At 40.4% G+C, this 22,756-nt stretch overlaps 1 protein-coding gene across 7 annotated transcripts in view; it reads left to right on the top strand.

The window, feature by feature from the left end:
* Window positions 1-22,756, top strand: part of LOC139471368 (kazrin-like) — a 174,704-nt gene that overhangs the window by 114,996 nt on the left and 36,952 nt on the right. The window contains exon 1 of one of the 7 annotated variants that reach the window (XM_071253700.1): window positions 18,269-18,314. The exons of the other annotated variants lie outside the window; for them this stretch is intronic. Coding sequence (XP_071109801.1) covers window positions 18,299-18,314 — 16 coding nt within the window. The 5' untranslated portion in view covers window positions 18,269-18,298. Of the gene's footprint in view, window positions 1-18,268; window positions 18,315-22,756 lie in introns of those variants that run through there. 7 annotated transcript variants of the gene reach the window in all.

The raw sequence follows: 22,756 nt of genomic DNA on the forward strand, positions 1-22,756 counted from the left end.
CCTTGTGAAAGTTAACTTGAATAAGAAATGAATAATCTTACTTGCCCCCCCTGTCAAAAAAAGTTAACTACGGCCTTGGAGTGGTACATGTCCACCGCACCTGTGGTCCAGTGGTCAGCTTACCTGGATTAGCACACAGGTGAGGGGATTCACACCTGGTCTCACCTGGACAGATGTGGATGACTTCTTGCTTTAATGTGCTGACATAGCATGTCCTGTCAAAGAGGATAATAATCTTGCAGTCTCACTCAATGGTGGTAATGGACCTGTCTTATAAGTGACCACCCATGAAGATCCGGGGTGGAAGAGGTCTTCAGCTACCCGGGCTTGCCCTAAAGGGCGATTATGTTTGTATGAGGGCGACTAACAGGATCGAGTGGTTAGGCTCGCTGACTTGGTTGATGCTTGTCATCGTATCCCAAATGAACAGATCGATGCTCATATCAATCACTGTATTGTCTGGTCCAGACTCACTTATTTACAGGAGGCACGGGTGGCCCAGTTGTCTAAGGCGCCTCGATTCGCTGTGCAGAGTTACGTCCCTTGGGCACTCAAGACACCTATGATTGTGGGTTTGAATCCCGGTTTGCCCCGATTATGTTTCTAGGTTTGTCAGCACAATAACCGTGCTCGTGGGTTTCACGAAAGTGGTAAACGTCTGAGACCTGCATCACTTCGGACTTTCTTCTCACATTAAGCTGACACGCCGCAATATCACTGTAATACTGTTAAAAGCAGCGTTAAACCCAACTCACTCACTCACCCACTCTTATCATGCTGAACATAGAATCATTTACTGACAGTTTCACGTGACTCCCTAGTCCTGCACCACTACTGTGGAATATATATTTTTTAGGTATTTTATTTTACTAAAAGCCTAGGCAAGTCTAGACCAAACTAACCAAGTCTAGTTTGCTTGATTCCACATATGAAGACAGCAGAAGAAGAAAGGTTCTTTCGAAGAAAAAAACATATTTTAAAGACTTTAAAGAAAAATATGGAAACTATCGGAAAGTACTATGTGATTAGTAGTGACAGTAAATTACATAATCAAAAGTGTTTCTTTCATCCAAGGAAGATAGATCCCTTTTCAATAAATGTAATCTCTGGCCAAGTCAAAGACTACTTGTAATGTTAACCTTTGTATTTGACATTCTTCTTTTCAACTGCTCAGGTGCAGGGGATCTTATTCAGGGTTGGGGCCCTCCCCTGGGGGTTAGAGATCATGCACTTATCCATGTACAGGGCTCGCGGGTACAAGCAGTGCACTTTGTGACAGATAATGTTGGATTGGTCTGTGAGGCCCTTGTTAATATTTTATGGATGGTGGTTAGGGGTGATGTAAGGTGTCGGAGGGGGTGATGTCAGGTGGTGTTGGGAGTGATGTTAGGTGGCGGAGGGAGTGATGTTAGGGGCTGTGTGGGGGGGGGGGGGGGCTATATTGACTTGTATCACAGGGATGAGCTATGGTATATTGACTTGTATCACACAGGTGAGATATGCTATATTAACTTGTATCACACGGGTGAGCTTGGCTATATTCACTTGTATCACATGGGTGAGATATGCTATATTAACTTGTATCACACGGGTGAGCTTGGCTATATTCACTTGTATCACATGGGTGAGATATGCTATATTAACTTGTATCACACGGGTGAGCTTGGCTATATTCACTTGTATCACATGGGTGAGATATGCTATATTAACTTGTATCACACGGGTGAAATTGGCTATATTCACTTGTATCACATGGGTGAGATATGCTATATTAACTTGTATCACACAGGTGAGCTTAGTTATATTCACTTGTATCACATGGGTGAGCTAGGCTATATTCACTTGTATCACACAGGTGAGCTATGCTATGTTGACTCGTATCACACAGGTGAACTATGCTATGTTGACTCGTATCGTCTGTGCTTCTTTGAAGGCTTTTCATGTTTGGAGACCTCCCAGTGTGTGACTTTACAAATTATGACAGCTTTTCCCTGACATTCACCTTGAGTGCGCCCTGCTGAAGTCCGATTTGAGTCCCGTAGATGAGCGATTAATCACGACTGGCTAATGGACCTTTGGTACCCTATCCCGGAATAGGCACGCAGAGAAAATAGACCTGGTTAACAACCGCTTCTATCCCTTTCTTTTATGTTTGACCAAGGTTTGGGCATTTTGTATGTTGCACTTTACAATGTCAATGTTGAAATAGGGACCCAAAGTGACCATGTCGTCACTTAAAAAAGGACAGGTTGGCTGGTAGATTTGGAAAATCTTTGATCAAGTTTGACTGTTCAATCATAGAATTATTATGAATAAGGGGGTGATGCTTATAATTCCTGGATTAAGGAAGATGACATAAACAAATGAGTTAAGAAATATCTGTATGATTTGTTCTGTCTAACTGCAGCGTAACAGAGCAACCAAATGGACTACCTACATTGGAACAGAATATGCTTTAACTCATTTGGTAGATGAACGAAAGTCACAGGGTTTCACCTTGGTCTATCTGTTTTTGAGTCCATGGGTCTTTCATTCATGTGTTTTGGGGTACGAGGCCGGCCACATGACATGCTTCCTTTCATTTCAAAGAATTTTACTGATGTCTATCATTGCACACTCTCAGAAGCCTTAAACTTACACATGTGGGTTTCAATGATAGATAGAAGAAGATCAACTATTGACATCCAGATTAGTGGCTAAAACTATAGATTTGATACCTCTTAATCTGATTCACAACTTGAGTGTAAGTGTTACCATATGTTTACTGGACTCTGACTTGTCGTTTAAAAGTTGTAGAAAAAAGGTAGATTTGATACCTCTTATCCAATTCAAAACATGTCTTAACATATTTTTACTGGACACAGTTATAGATTTGAGACCTTGATCTGATTCATGGGTGTAAGTGTTACCATATGTTTACTGGACTCTGACTTGTGGGTTAAAGGTTGTAGAAAAAAGGTAGATTTGATACCTCTTATCCAATTCAAAACATGTCTTAACATATTTTTACTGGACACAGTTATAGATTTGAGACCTTGATCTGATTCACAACTTGAGCGTAAGTGTTACCATATGTTTACTGGACTCTGACTTGTGGTTTAAAAGTTGTAGAAAAAAGGTAGATTTGATACCTCTTATCCAATTCAAAACTTGTCTTAACATGTTTTTACTTGGCACAGTTATAGATTTGAGACCTTGATCTGATTCATGAGTGTAAGTGTTACCATATGTCATCAGAATCATATATTATGCAAATCATTGAGCAGATGTTAGCCTAATAAATTTACCTCAAAGGTTTGACAGATGTTATAAACACTGGCACAATTGCACATGCACTATGAAAGTTGTGTCCCATGGTTGTAATGTTGTTTAGGAACAGGTGGCATGACATTCAAAGAGTCATTAGTTTACCATATCGGGTGTTGTCTGATGCCACGGTGTTGCTGAGGAGGCACAACAGCGGAGGGAGGGAGGGAATTGTTGCTTAATGCTGTGTCAGCAAGTTTGCAGCTTTTGGGGCAAAGACAGGAAATCTGCAAACGTAGGCCTTTGATAGTCTGTGAAGGGATAGAAATCAACAACCGCCTTTAATAACCTTCAACATGCTCAGGGTGTTCTGTGGTCAAGTAGACATTTCCCAGTTTCAAAAAGTGTGTCTAAATATCCTTTTGGACCAGTGCTGAGAATCCTTTGTTACTTTCTGCACTAACAAGTGCATCATTGTGGCAGAAAACTCTGAGATTCAGGGTTAGAATAGGTCCTCAGCAACCTACGCTGGTCATGGGGATTCAGGGTTAGAATAGGTCTCCAGCAACCTACGCTGGTCGTGGGGATTCAGGGTTAGAATAGGTCTCCAGCAACCTACGCTGGTCATTGGGATTCATTGTTAGAATAGGTCCTCAGCAACCTACGCTGGTCGTGGGGATTCAGGGTTAGAATAGGTCTCCAGCAACCTACGCTGGTCGTGGGGATTCAGGGTTAGAATAGGTCCCCAGCAACCTACGCTGGTCATGGGGATTCAAGGTTAGAATAGGTCTCCAGCAACCTACGCTGGTCGTGGGGATTCAGGGTTAGAATAGGTCTCCAGCAACCTACGCTGGTCGTGGGGATTCAGGGTTAGAATAGGTCTCCAGCAACCTACGCTGGTCGTGGGGATTCAGGGTTAGAATAGGTCTCCAGCAACCTACGCTGGTCGTGGGGATTCAGGGTTAGAATAGGTCCCCAGCAACCTACGCTGGTCGTGGGGATTCAGGGTTAGAATCGGTCCCCCGCAACCTACGCTGGTCATGGGGATTCAGGGTTAGAATAGGTCCCCAGCAACCTTTGCTGGTCATTATAGAGATGACTTTGTGAATCAGATAGTTGGGTTCAGTTTTGGGTAATTGTGTGTACCTCAATGGTGTGGATCATTGTTCATATTATCAATCACTGGATTGTCTGGTCCAGACTCATTTCCTTACAGTGCTGTGTAACAAGTAAAAACTAAAATATCTTTGTACAACTTTACTAGGATAGTTTTTTGGTTCATATTTTGATCAGTTTGTTGAGACCCTATAACAACTGTGTAGTGTGATTTGATCAATCTACTGGACAGATAAACAACAGCTGTTGCTTAATTTCATGGATGAATATTGTATTATCAGTCATCTATGATGGTATGATATTTTTTCTTTGGTCCCAGATGAATATATATGTCGCTCGCTCTCTCGCTTGCTCAGGGGGCGGTCGGGTAGCCTAGTGGTTAAAGCGTTCGCTCGTCACGCCGAAGACCCATTTCTGGTGTCCCCCGCCGTGATATTGCTGGAATATTGCTAAAAGCGGCGTAAAACCGTACTCACTCACTCACTCTCGCTTGCTCTCTCACTACCCCCACCCCCACTCACTCACTCACTCCCCCCACCCCCACTCTCACTCACTCACTCCCCCCACCCCCACTCACTCACTCACTCACTCACTCACTGTGTTACATGTCCCATCAGCAATTTCCCATATATCAGCAAGAGCAAACCCTACATTCATAAAAATCATTCACATTGGTCAAGATTCAGGATGGTAAATATCTCACATTCAACATACAGATGAACTAAGCCTTAATGTATATTTAGGTTCTGTCAAAGCTTGTAAAATGAGTCATCTGATCTTGGTTGTAAGTAAAAGATATCCCAGACATTTTTGTCCCTAAGAAAGTCAACGTTAGAAATTGGCACTGGTCCTATAGTCCTTGCCGAACCGCCCAATAGTTAAGGTCTCATAAGGACTAGTAGAAATTTGCCTTTTTAAAGGGTCTTTCTGTATGTATTCCTTGAGAGGACGAGTGGACTAAAACTGTATGTCTCTGACGCTGTACGTGAAGCCAGGTTAGGGGATTGAATTGGCTACCATGTGTGGCCTCATTCGTTCCAGGATCCTTTGGAAAACCCCACCTTTGTTTGTGAATTTGCCGTGTTATTGTTGACTATTTTTTTTTTAATGGGGACATGTTCCGTGCCGTTGCTTCTCTGTCATTAAGTATGAATCATTACATAGATTCCAGACGAACGGAAATCCTGTTTCGAGGCTCCGACTTCCAACAGCAGTTTAAAGCTCTGTATGCCTTCTTTGTTGATCGAAGCACCCTGGGGAGCTCTCAGTTTCACCTAAGTAAATTAGTGCTGCCTCCGCACAATACCTATGCCTTGCATGTGTTCGTGACGGTACAATTTGACAGTGTATGGAGAGTAATCAACAAATAGCAGTATTCAGATGCCACGAGAGGGAAGACAATTTGCCATGACATCAAGATCGCAAAGCTGACGTAAGCCAAGCATTGAATTCCTCGAGAGACATCTAACGGAATTTGTCCTGGGGAAAATCAATTGTAGAGCATGTCCACTCAAATATTACACCCCTCATTATAACAACTCAACCAGTGGTCTTCACTATAAGGGGACTCTTCTTTGTTAACCGTGTCTTCAAATAAATTAGAGAAACATTGCTCGATTTTTGTCTTGAATTAGGTTAGAACGGCATGTTGAGTGCTGCCCTGATCATGGGCTGGTTAAGAATTGATGGACCTGCTTGGCGATACAATAAAGGCTGATAATTACACCTCTTTCATATTGAAATATTTCGCAAATTGAATATTCCACTGTGAATTTTAGGAAACATGCAACATTTTGGTGGGATGTCAGATAATTTTAATGTACAGGGAAATTTCAGTACAAGAGTTCAATTCAGTAAAAATATGATACCCTATGTGACAATTAGTTCCTTTTGTGGGCTTGATTTAATTAAAATCACCACTGCTACAATTACTGCCATAAACATATTTTCTGTAATTTGAACATTTTATAAGATATGTTTGGATTCTGTCAAATTTGAATTTTGTTATAAAATCCTCCTCCAATACGAAACCATCTTGTTACATTAAAAAGGGTCAATAATCTTATCACGAAATTCAATGCCTGTCCCTTTTCAAGAAATTAAAATTTTCTCAAATTTGACCTCTAGGTATAACCGATGTTCAAATAAAAGAAGGAAAAAATCAAACCGTTGGTCCAAAGTTGGATTTCGGTTTTTCGGAGACTGGTATTGATTGAGGAGGGTCAAAGAGACTGAAGCTGACACTTGGATGATGTGTCGGCATGCCGGCTGGCTGTGGGCTCCCTGTTATTAGAAGGCATGGGATGATATCATCCAAGAGCTACACTGGACATTGCCTAATTGTAGCCTTATAATGAGGACATGGAGAGAATCTGTGTTACATTGAGGACGTGTAGTCATGTAGGAGGAGGGTCTTCCTAAAGATTTTGTCTTGTTGGAGGATTTGGGTCTTGTTGAATATTTTAGGAATGGATCGTCTTGGACCTTGGATGACGTGTAGGTCAGGATATGGAAGGTTAGCTTGCTTGGATGTGTAATTTTGAAGGTAATGTGTGTTTCATGTTTTCAATTTGATCATAAAAATATTCTTTCATTTATTTGATCCTGACCAAATGTTTTGAAAATGAGATTTTTTTATGTTCAGTCTTTGGTGGTTGTTTGTCGTGGTTGATTCTTTCGTCTTAATTTGCAGCTACCACACGTATTTCATTTTTTTCTCCTGATTTATTAAGTTTATTTAGGAGTTCAATCAGTGAAGGATGGTCAGGTGGCCTAGTGGGTAATGCATTCCCTGAGGCCAGTGTTTGATTCCCCACATGGGTGCATTGGGTGGAGCCATTTCTGTGTCCCCTGAGTGATATGGCTGGACTATGCTAAAAGTAGAAACCATATTTACTCAGTCAGCAGAGCTACAGATAAGCAGCGTATTTGCGTAAAATACCCCCACCCCCCAAAAAAAATAAATATTCAAAACCTAATTACTTTCAATTAATTTGCGTACATTAAAGAAAAAACTCAAATATATAAAAACAACACTCGTAAATACCCAATGAAACTCAGCATGCGTACAAGGGAGCTAATGTCCGAAACACAATCTCCAGCTAATTTGCTTTCCGAGTCAAGCCTTTATTTAGAACCGTTATATACATCCAAAACATTTTAATTATTTTTAAATCTCAAAATGTTTACTCATTTTGGGAAAACCCCAATAGAGTGATGAACAGATGAGTGAAAAAATATTGGTTACCCAATGAAAAATATAATAACACAATTAAAATGGAAACTTTCTAGTAAAAACTCAATTGCTCAATTAAAGTTATTTGGAGCTCTGAGTCAATCAGTGAAGAATTGTTTATATGCAGCTTAACATTTACAGTGTCATCATCATTCATGCATATAATCTCAAGAGCCAGTCTGTCAATTTGAAATTAAGTCTTAGGGATATAGATGTGTCATTGGTATATTGGCGCTAATTACCCAATTGCATGACCCAATCAAAACGAATGGAGGCTCCAACATTAGAATTAGTCTCCAAGGACGTGAGACTATTGTGCAACATTGTTACAGTTTCTGTAACATTGTCACACTTTCTGTAACATTGTCACCCAGGTTTCCTACAGTTTGTAGCAGTGACGGTACTGTAGTGGAGATCTTGCTGTATGAGACGGCTGTGAGTCCTCACTTTCAAGTGATTGACATAACGGCAGTGAGCCAACACAATATTGAGTCAGGGACGACAACATGCTTTGTTCTGGAATGTCGGACTGGAGATGGACACTCATGTGACCGACCGGTCTGGAATTTTTTGCACCAGAAATTCATAATGTCTGTGTGGTATAATGGGGCTGTTCTGTTTGATCATTAGGTAAGTACTGCAGTATATCACATAGGAATATGTAGAATAACACATGATGTCTTTTGGGAATGTTGATATCATAACAGCTATATAAATATTAATTACTTTGGCAACAGAATTCCTCAGGGAAATGTTGCATAGTGATATTTGCATTATTGGGTATCAACCATGTTTTTTATATATTTCTTCATAAATATTTTCTTGGAACATTTGGATGGCATGATGCTGTTTCCATTTTATATATTAATGGTTGTATTGTAATTAAGGAATATTTATGAGTAAACAAACAACTTAACCTTTGCATTGTTGGGTGGAACTTGTCATACAACTTATGTAAACAAACATTTGGAATTATGAACGTGTGGAACCTTTCTTGTCTAGTTTCTTGTCCTTCAAGGTCGCAGGGACAAGTTGTTGTCTGTGAGCTATTCTGGACACCATGTTGACCCAGCTGATGTTGTGGAATTGCTCAAACATTGTACATTTTGGGTGTTCTCACTCACTCGCCCCCAATTCATCTCTGTTTTCATGAACCTTCGGTGTGGGGATTCCAGGGTTGGAGTGGAGAGCTTGCTTGTCAGAAGGCTGGCAATGGATCGTGAAGTCTGACTTGGTGGCTTAGTTGATAGTGTCATCATATCCTGACAGCGTAAATCATTGCTTATAACAATCACTTGTTTGTGTGGTCCAGGCTCAGTTATTTACAGGTCGCAGTCATATAGCTAGAATATTGTTATAGTGCAGTGTTTAACAACAAACAAATAAACAAACAAGTCCATGAAAGAAAGAGAGTCAAATGAAAATGGGAGCCAAAGTTTCCTACTTGATGTCAGTAGTAAGGTCATGAAGATCTTGGGTAGTATAGGTCTTCAGCAACCCATGCTTGCTGTAAAAGGTGACTATGCTTGTCATAAGAGGCAACTAACGGGATCGGGTGGTCTTGGTTGATGCATGTCATCGGATCCCAATTGCGTGGGTCGATGGCCATGATGTCAATCAGTGGATTGTCTGGTCCCGACTCGATTATTTACAGACCGCCGTCATATAGCTGTAATATTGCTGAGTGCGGCGTTAAACAACAAATAGCATTAAACCATGCGCGTTCACATGTGGGTGAGTAAGTGAGTGTGTAAGTGAGTTAATATGTTTTTACGCTGCTATTAGTAAAATTCCAGCAATATTACAGCAGGGGACATAAAAATAAAGTGTGAATAAGCGCGACTGAATGATTACAGGTAATTTAGTGTTTGACATCATGAGCATCGACAACGCAACTGGGATGCAAACACATGAATCAACCAAGTCTGACCACCCGATCCAGTTAGTCGCCTCTATCGACAACCAAGTATGACCACCCGATCCAGTTAGTCGCCTCTATCGACAACCAAGTCTGACCACCCGAGGGCCGGTCGGGTAGCCTCGTGGTTAAATCGTTCGCTCGTCACGCCGAAGACCCGAGTTCGAATCCCGACATGGGTACAATGTGTGAAGCCCATTTCTGGTGTCCCCCGCCATGATATTGCTGGAATATTGCTAAAAGCGGCGTAAAACCATACTCACTCACTCACTCACTGACCACCCGATCCAGTTGGTCGCCTCTATCGACAACCAAGGGTTGGTTAAGGACCAATTCTAACCTGGATTTTCAAGGTGCACGGTCCTCTTAAAAAATTGTCATTTATAAATGTCTTGTCAAACACTGAAACTCATGTTGATATTTAAGTCAGCCGTTACAAAGTCCTATGTCTAGACTAACATTTAGTCTCTGAAATCTTATATTACACAATATCCTTCTTGACTCTAAAAATAAAAAAATTCCCTATGCTGATTTCAGAATAGATGTGGAATAGAGCTAGCTTGAGCTGGCTAGACTTGCTTTTGTATGCATTTCTAGATTATTATTTTTTCATAAAATAAATATATTCCACGGTCATGGTGCAGGACTATCCTATGTCCTATGAAGGCAATTAGTTGAGTAATTTGTTTGGATAAGAAATGTTCGTGGTTAGATCAGCCACAACAGTAACAGATATTTCTGATTGAGGCATCCAATTAGTAGGAGTCTGTACGTCACAGCTGTCTGTCAAAGCTGTGACTGACATGGGAATACATTAACGAACAGAGTAATTGTGCATCTTTGGTTGTTGAAACCTTCGTCGCATAATGATATCTCACACTGTCCCCAGTGAATGGACACTCATTAGAGCAACAAAATCTATTCTTGAAATGTAATCTGTCACATTTGAAACTAATAATTTGTCACAGAAATCTGTGACAAGAAACTTTGGAAATGTTGATTTGATAAGAATCAGTGTAGTATTCAAAATGTTAAAAGCTGTCTAATTTTTAAGATTTTGCACTTTTGCAAGTATACAGGAACAATAACTGTTTGGGGTCCGAGCTTAAAAGGCCAGAGGGATCTACAAGCTACAACCTGAATAATACAGGGCCGTATCTTTACAATCATTTGTAAACGCCCTTCATCTCACAAACATGTATGTCTTTGGTTTTGGATAGATTGCAAAACAAAAAAATACAAGTCTCAAAAGGGGCGGTCGGGTAGCCTAGTGGTTAAAGCGTTCGCTCGTCACGCCGAAGACCTTGGTTCGATTCCCGACATGGGTACAATGTGTGAAGCCCAATTCTGGTGTCCCCCGCCATGATATTGCTGGGATATTGCTAAAAGCGGCGTTAAACCGTACTCACTCACAAGTCTCAAAATGGCAAGAAAAACAAGAAAAAGACTTTTATTAGATATGTTTTTAGTATAATTTGCTGGTGTAAGCATATACATCATTATCTATTATTATGATTTTCCACTTTTATCCATATTTGAGGTCGGCTGATCCGTAGGCTATGAAACTAAGAAGTCTCAGTCTGTAATATGTAGCTCTATAACCTTTTTGGGGGCACGGGTGGCCCAGTCGTCTAAGGCGCCGCGATTCGCTGTGCAGAGTTGCGTCCCTTGGGCACGCCAGAAACCGATGATTGTGGGTTCGAATCCCGGTTCGCCCCGATTATGTTTCTAGGTTTGTCAGCACCATACCCGTGCCCGTGGGTTTCACCAAAGTGGTAAACGTCTGAGACCTGCATCACTTCGGGCTATCCTCCCACATTAAGCTGACACGCCGTGATATAACTGGAATACTGTTAAAAGCGGCGTTAAACCCAACTCACTCACTCACTCACTCACTATAACCTTTTTAATCCTGGGATGGACAAACATTCAGTCCCGGAAGTATTTGTTTGTTTGTTGTTTAACGCCGCACTCAGCAATATTCCATCTTTATGACGACGGTCTGTAAAATAATCGAGTCTGGACCAGACAATCCTGTGTTTGACATCATGAGCATTGATCCACGCAATTGGGATCGATGACATGTACCAACCAATTCAGCGAGCCTGACCACCCGATCCTGTTAGTCGCCTTTTACGACAAGCATAGTCGCCTTTTAAGGCTAGTATGGGTTGCTGAAGACCAATTCTACCCCGGAATCTTCATGGGTCCAGTCCCAGAAGTAAAGTGTCTCAGAAGTAAAGTTATCCTGTTTATAAATATGTATCTACAAAACAAAAAATATAATCCAAATGGAGCCAAGTATAATGCTTAAATGCAGCTGAGGCTATCTAGACTTGCAAAATCATTCTAGACTTGAGTTGGATTCAGCTTTACATTATTTCTCTTGATTGTGTGAGGCAGACGAAAGCTGGGATTATGATTTAATATAAGCATTGGGACTGGTTTCATGTTTATGCTGTAATCTGTTAGTCTTCATGTTACAGAAATAGCCATGTAAGCCTAGAGGCTTGATACCTTACCTGTGTTTAACCACATCCAGATATGTAACAGACGCTTCAGCGTAAGGTTACCTCGTCGATCAAGTTCATAATGAAATGTTATTCAACTCCAATGATTACCAATTACATCAGGTAGTACATAATGACCCGTAACTCCCCTTTTCAGTAGCTCAATTGGTCAGGGGTCAGTGGTCAGTTATATCACCCAGGATAAGAGCGGCCTAGGTGTTATTGACCAGTTTTCAACAAGTTCACCAGCCAATGGGCACAGCACAACAGGGGGTAAATTAATACCAGTTGAGCACCTGTCCATCTGCCTGTTTAGAACAGAAATCATTGCAGGGGCATGTCTGGTAAAGATTCTTTCACCTGTTCTCATGCAAATTGGAGGAATAGCCCAGTTTTTTAAAGAAAATGATTTTCAATGTAAATGGTGCTTTGATGTCAATTTCTATGGCGTCTGTGATTGCTGTTTGACAAGCTTGATTGTTGACAGTATCATCTGTCAAACCACTTCTTGAACGCATGAATAAGCTTTCTTTTCTTTAGTTTAGATATTCAGAACATTCTTCACCTGATTAAGGATCTTGGAACATCAGGACATTTTCTACTCAGCATTTGCTTAGGACCAAAATAGTCATCTTGAGTCAAAGGTGTGGTCCTTAGCAAACGTTGAGCAGTATACATATATATCACATCATGAAGATTAATTTGTGTGAAATATATGAAAGCTAGAGAACAACGAAATACAGTCTGTTGTTTCTATGTTGACACCAGAGAATAGATTAATATTTAATCCAACACAGAGCCTTTAATGATTTGGCAAATCCAGATTGTCTCAGCTCCAGAAATGGTTTGTTCTGGGCTCCATTTGAATAATACCTTCTGTTTTGTAGATATACTGATTGAAGTGAATAAAGGAACACTAAGTTTCAGACAGTAAAATTATATGCTATCATGGGTTACCAGTCTTGTCCACTAAATACACATTGGAAACAATGTGCACACACACACATCTCAACATTTGATTCTGACATGTGTTGCATTTGAATGCTCATTATTTCAGATATACTGACTGTCAAGCATTTTTCCCAACATTTTTCATTGTTCTCTTATTCGTTTCCAGTATATATATTTTTGAATTATGAACTTTGTTCTTATAAGTTCAATGGGGCACGGGTGGCCCAGTCATCTAAGGCGCCGCGATTCGCTGTGCAGAGTTGCGTCCCTTGGGCACGCCAGAAACCTATGATTGTGGATTTGAATCCCGGTTTGCCCCGATTATGTTTCTGGGTTTGTCAGCACCATACCCGTGCTCGTGGGTTTTACTGAAGTGGTAAACGTCTGAGACATGCATCACTTCAAGCTTTCCTCCCACATTAAGCTGACATGCCGTGATATAACTGGAATACTGTTAAAAGCGGCATTAAACCCAACTCACTCACTCACTCACTCACTCACTCACTCACTCACTCACTCACTCACTCACTCACTCTCAGTTCAACATCTAGTCATCTGTATCCAATTACCTTTAGTGCAAAATTCTTTTATCCCTGGATTCTCTAATTTCATTTCATTTGTTATTTCTAAAAGATTTTGCTGTCCCTTTTACTGAAAACTCACAGCGTATCATCTGGATCAGGTGTTCATCGTTTACAATAACAACCAACGGAAGGAGAAGACTAAGAAATAACATTATCAACAGATTTTTGAGATACCTATCACCACAGCCATAAGCAGGCAAACTGTTCTGAACTGAGCAGGATAATTAATTTAAGACCACAGAGGTTATCTACCCACAGATCCAATGTAACAACTTGCAGCTGCAGTAGTTTGTTGCCTCTTAAGCCTTCTTGTGTTGCTCTGAGACGAAGTTACATGAGGTTTGTTATGACTTCGCTCGGTGTTGTCTGATAAGCATGCAGTCCATCCACGGGAACAATGAGTCGTGGAGTCTTACGTCAGTGCAGGGAAGATTGCCTTCTTCTATAGAAATTCCGCCTTTCAAAGACGGGTCCTGGAGACTTTATTCGCGATACCACATTTGTCAAGGTGTGTGAATCCATTGTGGTTTTCTTGGTGGAAGAAGATTTACTGGATAAGTGTATGCACTGTTAAACATAGAGCTAGACGTCTAAGAATTTGACTTCATGAACCTTTTCTTGAAAACAACATTTGATGTTATTAAATGGAACAGTTTCTATTCACCATAGAGCAAGATGGCCGAAAATGGTAATTTCAACTTTTCTGTGTAAATTAATATTTGATGTTGAGGAAACAGTTTAAGTTGCTGGATATATATATGCCCTGTTCGACATAGAGCAAGACTTGGCATAATTTCCATTAAAATTAATTTTATGTTGATGAAATGAAATTAATTTGAAAGTGAACTATACCCAGGATACATCTTCAAACAGTCCGTTCTCACTGAACATGTGTTTTAGATGAACTTTGATATTTCATGGATAGGTAATTTGTGAAGAGCAGTGATGTTAGAGATAAGCTAATCCCGATCAGCCTGGAGGTAGCAAGCAGTGGATAGATATCCCGTGTGGGACGACGGACGCGTATGGACAAGTGTACATGACACATATGAAACCTTGACAGTCAGGATGATGAAGTGACACCATATTGGGAGATGGTAGAGGCGATGATTGAGTAGATGCTCGGGGAGCTGGACGACTTCAAGCAAATTAACCTGATCTCAGGTGTACTGCATCCAGAAGTAGTGAACGTGCCTTGTCAGACCTGGTTAACTGGCTGACCAACTCAGCCATGCCCACATAAGGTGGATGCAAGCCAGACAGGGAGGCGATGTATCTATTCTGTGAATTGGAAGTCGGTGGATTATTACTATCATAGCTACTTAAGGATATGGTTGACATGGCTTAAATTGGATCATTATGAAAGTGGATGCATTTTCTGTAAGTTGAAAATCTGGATTATGACTAGAGTAGCCAATCGAATCACTTGATGACCATAGCCCAAGTTGGATCATTAATGTGGATGTGTTTTCTGGAAACATTCATCAGTGGATTCGTACCATCATAAGCCTTCAACAAGCACCTGTTGAACCGACGTGAAGATGGATATTTTAAGGAAAGGTTGACATGAAATATTTTTCAATTCACTTTTATGAATTTGAATCGGCAGTAAACATATGCAAGACTTTCTGTTCTGATTGTGGATGTAACGGATGTCATGTTGATCAGCTTATGGGGTTGGCTTTATGAGTTACACACTGCCTTGAGCAAGTCATTGTTTACCCTGCTGTAGGAGCATTTACCTGCCTGGGAGAATAACATCTACCTTCACAATTGTGATTAAGGTTTCATCAGCTTGATCGTCTGAAAACACATGGTATTGTAGATGTCACTTGAGATTTGTCACTGTTGCCCATGTGTCTGTGCAGACATCATGCCTGAGGCCTTGAATATCAGCTTCTGCCTTAGTCAGTCTCCCATGAGTTATACCTGATGAATCACTCCAAGTCATACACATTCACTCGCTGTGACGGCCTGTACTTCATCTTCTACACAGACGACTTTTTCTGCCAGAAATGATGCAGACAAGCACAAGGCGATGTTTCAAGGTCATTCTGGAGATCTGACATGGTTGGAAAGTGACCTAAGTCAGAGACTATTTAACTTCAGGACGGACTAATGACATTTCCCTCCATTTACAAGTGGCAACTCCTTAGCAGACCATTTGTGAAAACAAACATTAATTTCTAACTCTGTCAAAGACGTTTCAGCAATTCAGAGATGAATTGAAGCATTTCTAAACCTTTACCTGCTCACTGCTTGCTTAGCCCAGAACAAACGAATTTGTGTTGTTGCACAACCTAGACCAGATGGACAGTGTGCACCCTAAGTACAGCCTGCAGCTAGTGTAGCGAGTCGGTGCTAGCCAGTGGCTATTGTAAACATCTGCTGGGGGCTATTGTGACAGCCAGCAGGTAGTTTCTGCTTCATTAGCTGAATGGTCTCTTGACCTGCTCGTCCACCTGACACTCAGACGGAGGGAGCCGATAGACACACCTGGATGGGGGGAAGCCGGGCCTACATCTAACAGTACACAGAGCTGAAGGTCTGCAGTTACAAGGAGTATCGAACTACTGTCTAGTTTCCTTGGGACATCTAACAGTACAGTGACCCTAAGGTTACCATTCCTGTGGTATCTAACCGTATTGTTCTGTCCAGCTTCCTAAAGACATCCAAGAGTTGTGGGAAATCAAGGTAGCTATCCCACCAGCATTCTTTCAGTACAGTGTCAGGTAATGTAAAGGTCCTGTTTTGCATGGATATCCAACTGTACCGTGTTACGGGGAGCTGACAATTCTTGGATCCCTGGATATTAGCAGTGATTCTAGAGCATCAAGGCCATCCATTCTTCACAGTTATTGAAACATCACAGATCTCCTGTGTCTGGTGGACATGTAACAGTGAGTCTTATTGGGCAATCTTTTCTCAGTAACTGATAGATCTACCCAGCATTCTGTGAAAGCTGTTGCCAGATCCACATCCTAACCTGCTCGGATTAGTCTCCCTGGTGAGGGTCTTTGAAGGTGATGGGCAATGTATTCTGTGTTCTGCTAATGGAGACTGAGGGCTCACACTGATCGAAGAATGCCGGGGAGGATCTACCCTGTGATGAAGGGATGAGAGGCATCCCAGCTTCACTTCTAAGGAGACTGGACAGTTGAAATTCTTCTTCTTCATCTGCTCTTTCATCAAGAACCACATTGACTAAGTTAGACTAGTATCCAACTGGTGTTTTTTGGTTGATAGATGAGTTCTCTCAAATAACACTTCAGGATTTTCTACAGTGTTTTTAACTCGCAAAGAAGTGACTTCTGGAGAATTCTCACACTGACGTCATAAGATAAGAGATCTTGTCGTGAGAGTTTATCATTGACTTTGAAATCGGAGCAGCATATACCACAGGATTAGTGCGTATAAATACTGTGCATGACAAGTTGTTCGCAAGGAAGATTTAATATTTTAAGAAGTTTTTAGTGAATCTGCCTGTCTTTATTTATTAAAGGTTTAAAACTCTGTGACTTTGAGAAGACAGGTTGATATGCTTTGGACCCAGAAACTTGAGGTATTTTGTATATTGTGATTAATAAAACATAATACACAACTTACCATCATTCCTTGAAAGGGTTTTTCTGAGGAGTATAATTCATATTTACCGGAATCCATCATTGGTATGATTCTACTGCTGTTTGAGTAGTGTGTGTGACTAAAAGTTTTGAGTCTACAATCCCGAACTTTATGCAGAGCTGGCATGACTCTCAGATCAGTTGAGTGTTTAAAAATGGACTGTTATTAGCTATCTGGCATTGACGTTTCATGTTTACCACATAGCCAGACATTTTACTGGTCCTGAGCTTTGGACTTGAGTCCCAGACTGTCATGTCCCTGAGTGTAGGAAATACGGAAGATACAACTTGATAATGTCATTAGCTTCCCGTGGATGTCCCGACAGGAAGATGGTCAGTGTGATGTGGAATGTCAGGGGGTACACGGAGGAGTCTTAGTGTGAGACACGAGTCAGCCTGCCATGACAGACTCACTGTCGATGACAGACACCACTGACAGAGCTCATTAACGCAAACCCATAACATGTTATGAAATCAATAAATTGGGAGAAAAACAAAAAATTGGAAGAAAAGTGTGGATATATGACTTCTTATTGAGCCTTATCTGCCTTAATAGACTTCATGATCAACAGACACCCAGCAGACGTCCTGTACTCAAAATAGTACAGTTGGGTGGAATCATTGTGGATGTACATGACTTATGTCTGAGTCTTATCTGCCTTAATAGACTTCATGATCAACAGACACCCAGCAGACGTCCTGTACTCAAAATAGTACAGTTGAGTTGAATCATTGTGGATGTACATGACTTATGTCTGAGTCTTGTCTGCCATAACAGACTTGCATGATCAGCAGACATGTTCTACTCCGAATAGTACAACTTGTTATTGTCCACTGGGAGCAATGATTGTGGAGTCTTGTCTGTCAGCAGACGTCCAACAGATATCATAGACTCAGAGCAGAAAACGTGTCATATGGTCGATTGGAAGGAAACATTGTGAATATTTCTAATGGGTGTTGCTGCGTTTGACACAGAAAGAAAGGAAGGACCTGTGATGTCAGATTCTTAGATCTTGAATGTTGACATTGCTGTTCAGTGCCCATCTGAAGAACTGGTTTGGCTCCTGTACATGTAGAACAGTTTGAACTGGATTAGTCTGTAGATTGGAGACAACATGGATCTTGAATTAGGTAAGAAATGGGTATTTATATTTGTAGATTTGCACAATACTATTTCTGTTAGCATGAGCATAAGACAGAAAGTCAGAGGGGTACTCAAAGTACGTGATCTAGACTACCACTTGTCGGACTTTCATTTTGTGGAAGCCTCGGTGGCTGAGTGGGTTAGATCCCTGACTTTGTGTGCTGGCGATTAGGTGCCTCACCCTGACAAGTGTGGGTTTGAATCCCGGACGGGACTCGACCCCAAAAAAGTACGAGAATCTGTACTTTACTAAGAAAGTGTTATCCCAAATATAACATTTGTTACATTTGACCACTTTCTAAATGGCATTGTGTATTCATAGCTTTCGGCCATGGGAGCCGTGCCAATTTACACTTGTCAGAGGGGTACACAAAGTATGTGATCTAGACTACCAGTTGTCAGACTTTCATCTTTGTGGAAGCCTCGGTGGCTGAGTGGGTTAGATCCCTGACTTTGTGTGCTGGCGATTAGGTGCCTCACCCTGGCAAGTGTGGGTTCGAATCCCGGACGGGACTCGACCCCCAAAAAAGTACGAGAATCTGTACTTTACTAAGAAAGTGTTACCCCAAATGTAACATTCGTTGCTTATATACAAGTCAATGCTTCATGGGGATAACCAGATCTGTCATTCAGTTTAATCATACACTTGACATGTTATGCAAATCAGTTTTGTGTATCACGGAGAGATAAAAAGTATCCCTGTCAAAAGTAGGGTTGCAAAACAAACAAGTGGGACAACATTGAACTACGGGTACTCGAGTCCGGTTCGGGTATTGTCTGCCGGGTACTCGAGTTCAGTTTTCGTACCCGGTCGCAACCCTAGTCAAAAGTGGAGTAGTATATTTTCCGTGACTGGTTATCTCCCTGCTGCTGGAACATTGCTGAGTCAGCATTAAGCAAGATTCACTTGCTCTGCTATGTACCCTCTCACTAAACATTTGAGGGGTTTGAAATATAACCAGCATAAAAATTCCAAGATTGTTCACTTGAGGTCTAGTTCCAAATACAGTATTGGTCTGGCTGTAGGACAAGTACTCAGAGTGACAGTGATTATACTAGAGACAGATGATATTTTCATGATATCAGCAAAAGCCTGTCAGGGCGATCTCAGTACCGTCACCAAAATTAAAACAATAACTTTTTTGATAAAATGATGTCCTAGAAAATATTCAAACCAATCTGAAACCCTGAGTGGTCATAAAAACCTGCTCCTGATAAAAAACTACAGTGACGTTTGACAAGATACTATCATCCTTTCAACAATTGCTATGTGACAACTGTTCCCAGCCTATTTATACGACTCTAACAGTTTGTAAATATACAAATTGCAGCGACAAGCCTATCATTTCCTCAGCTTGAGTAGGTAATATGACAAAGGGAAGGTAGTGACTCACAATGCAAGATCTGAAAGTTGTTTCACGATAGGCAGTCACAGTTACATTGAATATCACAGGAGCTCCACTTATATTCTCGAGACAGACTCAGTTGTTATTTTATGTAGACCTACTGAGTGAACGGTTGAGGAGTTTCACCTACATTCTCTAGACAGCGTGTATTTTCCACAGGTAACATACTATTATTTTCAATTTGTATTGATATATCACAATGAATAATATCATCTCAGTGTTATAAGTCCACTTGATATTTTTGATAGACATGTAAACATCTAGCAGAAAATCTCTATTTTTGAATTTAAGAAAATACCATGAACACTGAAATCGAAGGATATTAATTATAATTGAAGCTTTCGACTTGTGTAACATTTTTGTTTCTGAACAAATTATGATTCATCTGTTCAGTTTCACATAATTTTGGGGGTTGAAAACTGTCATCAAAGAAGATGGCCTCCTTGTTGTTAGAGTTTGAAAGCCATTTTAGCAGTTTACGGTTTTAGCCACTTCTCCAAAGCATGTGTCTTGTAAAACTTGTTATGATCTAGTAACTATATTACTGAGATCAGCTTGTTGTAGACCATAATGAATGAATGAATTTCTTTAGTAGAATAAAAAGTATTTGGCACAGACTGCAGAGCTCCAGATAACTTTTTGAGCAATTGAGTTTTTACTCTGGGTTTCTATTTTAATTGTTATTACATTTTATATTGGGTAACCAATATTTTTTCATTCATCTATTCATCACTCTATGGGGTTTTTCCCAAAATTAGTGAACATTTTAAGATTTAAAAAAATGAAATAATGTTCTAAAGATATAGGTTCTAGGCTTGACTCGGAAAGTAAATCAGCTCGTAACTGTGTTTCGGAAATTAGCTCCGTTGTACGCATGCTGAAAAAGCTTCATTGGGTATTTACGCGTGCTGTCTTTATACATTTGAGTTATTCATTTAATGCATGCGTTTCTGTATGCAAGTTAATTGAAAGTAATTGAGTTTTGAATATTTTGGGGGGGTATTTTACACAAATACGCTGCTTATCTGTAGCTCTGATGTAATAATTTTTCCCTTCATTACCTTTTGGCTGTCCCCTCACATGACTGATAGAAATACTGTTCGAACAAACTATAGGTGTTAAAATGGCTCTGTAGCTATGACGCAAGTGTTAAACCATTCCCATCATCAGCTTCAGATTTATGTAATACCATTGCTACTACCGCCTTTAATACACTTCTCGAGTTTCATGTTGCCTCCTAAACACAGTTATAAGGAGACAGTTACATCATCCCACCGGAAATATATATTCCCACTTGATACCAGGCAGATCATAAAAGTTGAATAGCCAAACATAAGCCTTTAAGATACCTGCCTGCTCGACCATCCAAGATGGGCTGTATTTACCTCGGACGGTCATATTTTTATCATGCATGTCCGCTGATATACATATGGTGTAGGTTCAGTTGATAAAGTACAGGATAAGAACTTACCGTATATCATGACTGGTATATAAATATATCACAAAACTTGCAATATTTATGATGGAGGAGCCTTGGGTCCAGGAAGTCTTCTGCTGCAGTATTTGGACTTAAATCGTGAGTGGCATTCAGATAATGACCCCATGTTAATATATCACACAACTTGCAATAACTATGATGGAGGAGCCTTGGGTCTAGGAAATCTTCTCCGATAGTATTTGGACTTAAATCAGATGTGGTATTTAGATAATGACCCCATAATTTTAGATCACAAAACTTGAAATAACTATGATGGAGGAGCCTTGGGTCTAGGAAATCTTCTCCGATAGTATTTGGACTTATATCAGATGTGGTATTTAGATAATGACCCCATATTTTTAGATCACAAAACTTGCAATAACTATGATGGAGGAGCCTTGGGTCTAGGAAATCTTCTCCGATAGTATTTGGACTTATATCGGGTATGGAATTTAGATGATGACCCCATATTTTTAGATCACAAAACTTGCAATAACTATTGAGGAGGAGCCTTGGGTCGAGGAAATCTCTGATAGTATTTGGACTTAAATCAGATGTGGTATTTAGATAATGACCCCATATGTTTAGATCACAAAACTTGCAATAACTATTGAGGAGGAGCCTTGGGCTGTTTGTTTGGCAGTTTCTATAAGTTGGTAAGTAACAGTTATGACTATCGGAGAAGATTTCCTAGACCTAAGGCTCCTCAGAAAAGACAAAATATGTCAAGGTTGACAACTTCTTTATTCTATTATAATGTGACTCTTGCTTGACAAGGGTGTAAGGATCTATACCGAAACATTGCATCATTATAGAATATAGGAGTTGTCATCCTTGACATATTTTGTCTTTTCTGAGGAGCCTTAGGTCTAGGAAATCTTCTCCGATAGTATTTGGACTTATATCGGGTGAGGTATTTAGATAATTACCTCCATGTTAATATATCACAAAACTTGCAATAATTATGTCGGAGGATGCTTGGATCTTGACGTCTTCTGGATAGTATTTGGATCTAAGGACCCTCCTACATATGTAACTTTTAGCGTGTAGGCAAGCATCATTTCAGTTGGTTGGATGTTGTCGTGGTTGGATGATGCATCAGTGGATCGCAATTTTTTACGACAGGACTCAAGGTATCGTGAATCATATCGGATCGCACAGTTTGTGTACCGTCCCTGAGCACAAGTAATAATAATATAAGTGCTTTTTATAGATTCTATACACAAGTATGATGATGGTTTTGTAAAACATGCACTCTTAATGAAAATTAGTCTGTAGTGAATTTCATGCTTAGTTTTGAAAACTGCAGGGTAGCATACATAAGGATTTGATGACATGAAACACGAATATGATGCGTTATAAACACAATAAAAGCTCATCCGAACAGTTACCTTCTATCGAAAGTACTTTGAGATTTTAAAAATCTGCCTACCGATAATTAACACAGGTGTGTTCAACCTTCAACAGGTGGATGAGGCAATGAATTATGTACACACACCCATTTCTCACCCATAAAATATACTCCATTAACCCCAGCCAATAACCT

The sequence above is a fragment of the Haliotis cracherodii genome, unplaced genomic scaffold, assembly GCF_022045235.1.
Source record: "Haliotis cracherodii isolate W230 unplaced genomic scaffold, xgHalCrac1.p SCAF_22, whole genome shotgun sequence".
Classification (NCBI taxonomy): domain Eukaryota; kingdom Metazoa; phylum Mollusca; class Gastropoda; order Lepetellida; family Haliotidae; genus Haliotis; species Haliotis cracherodii.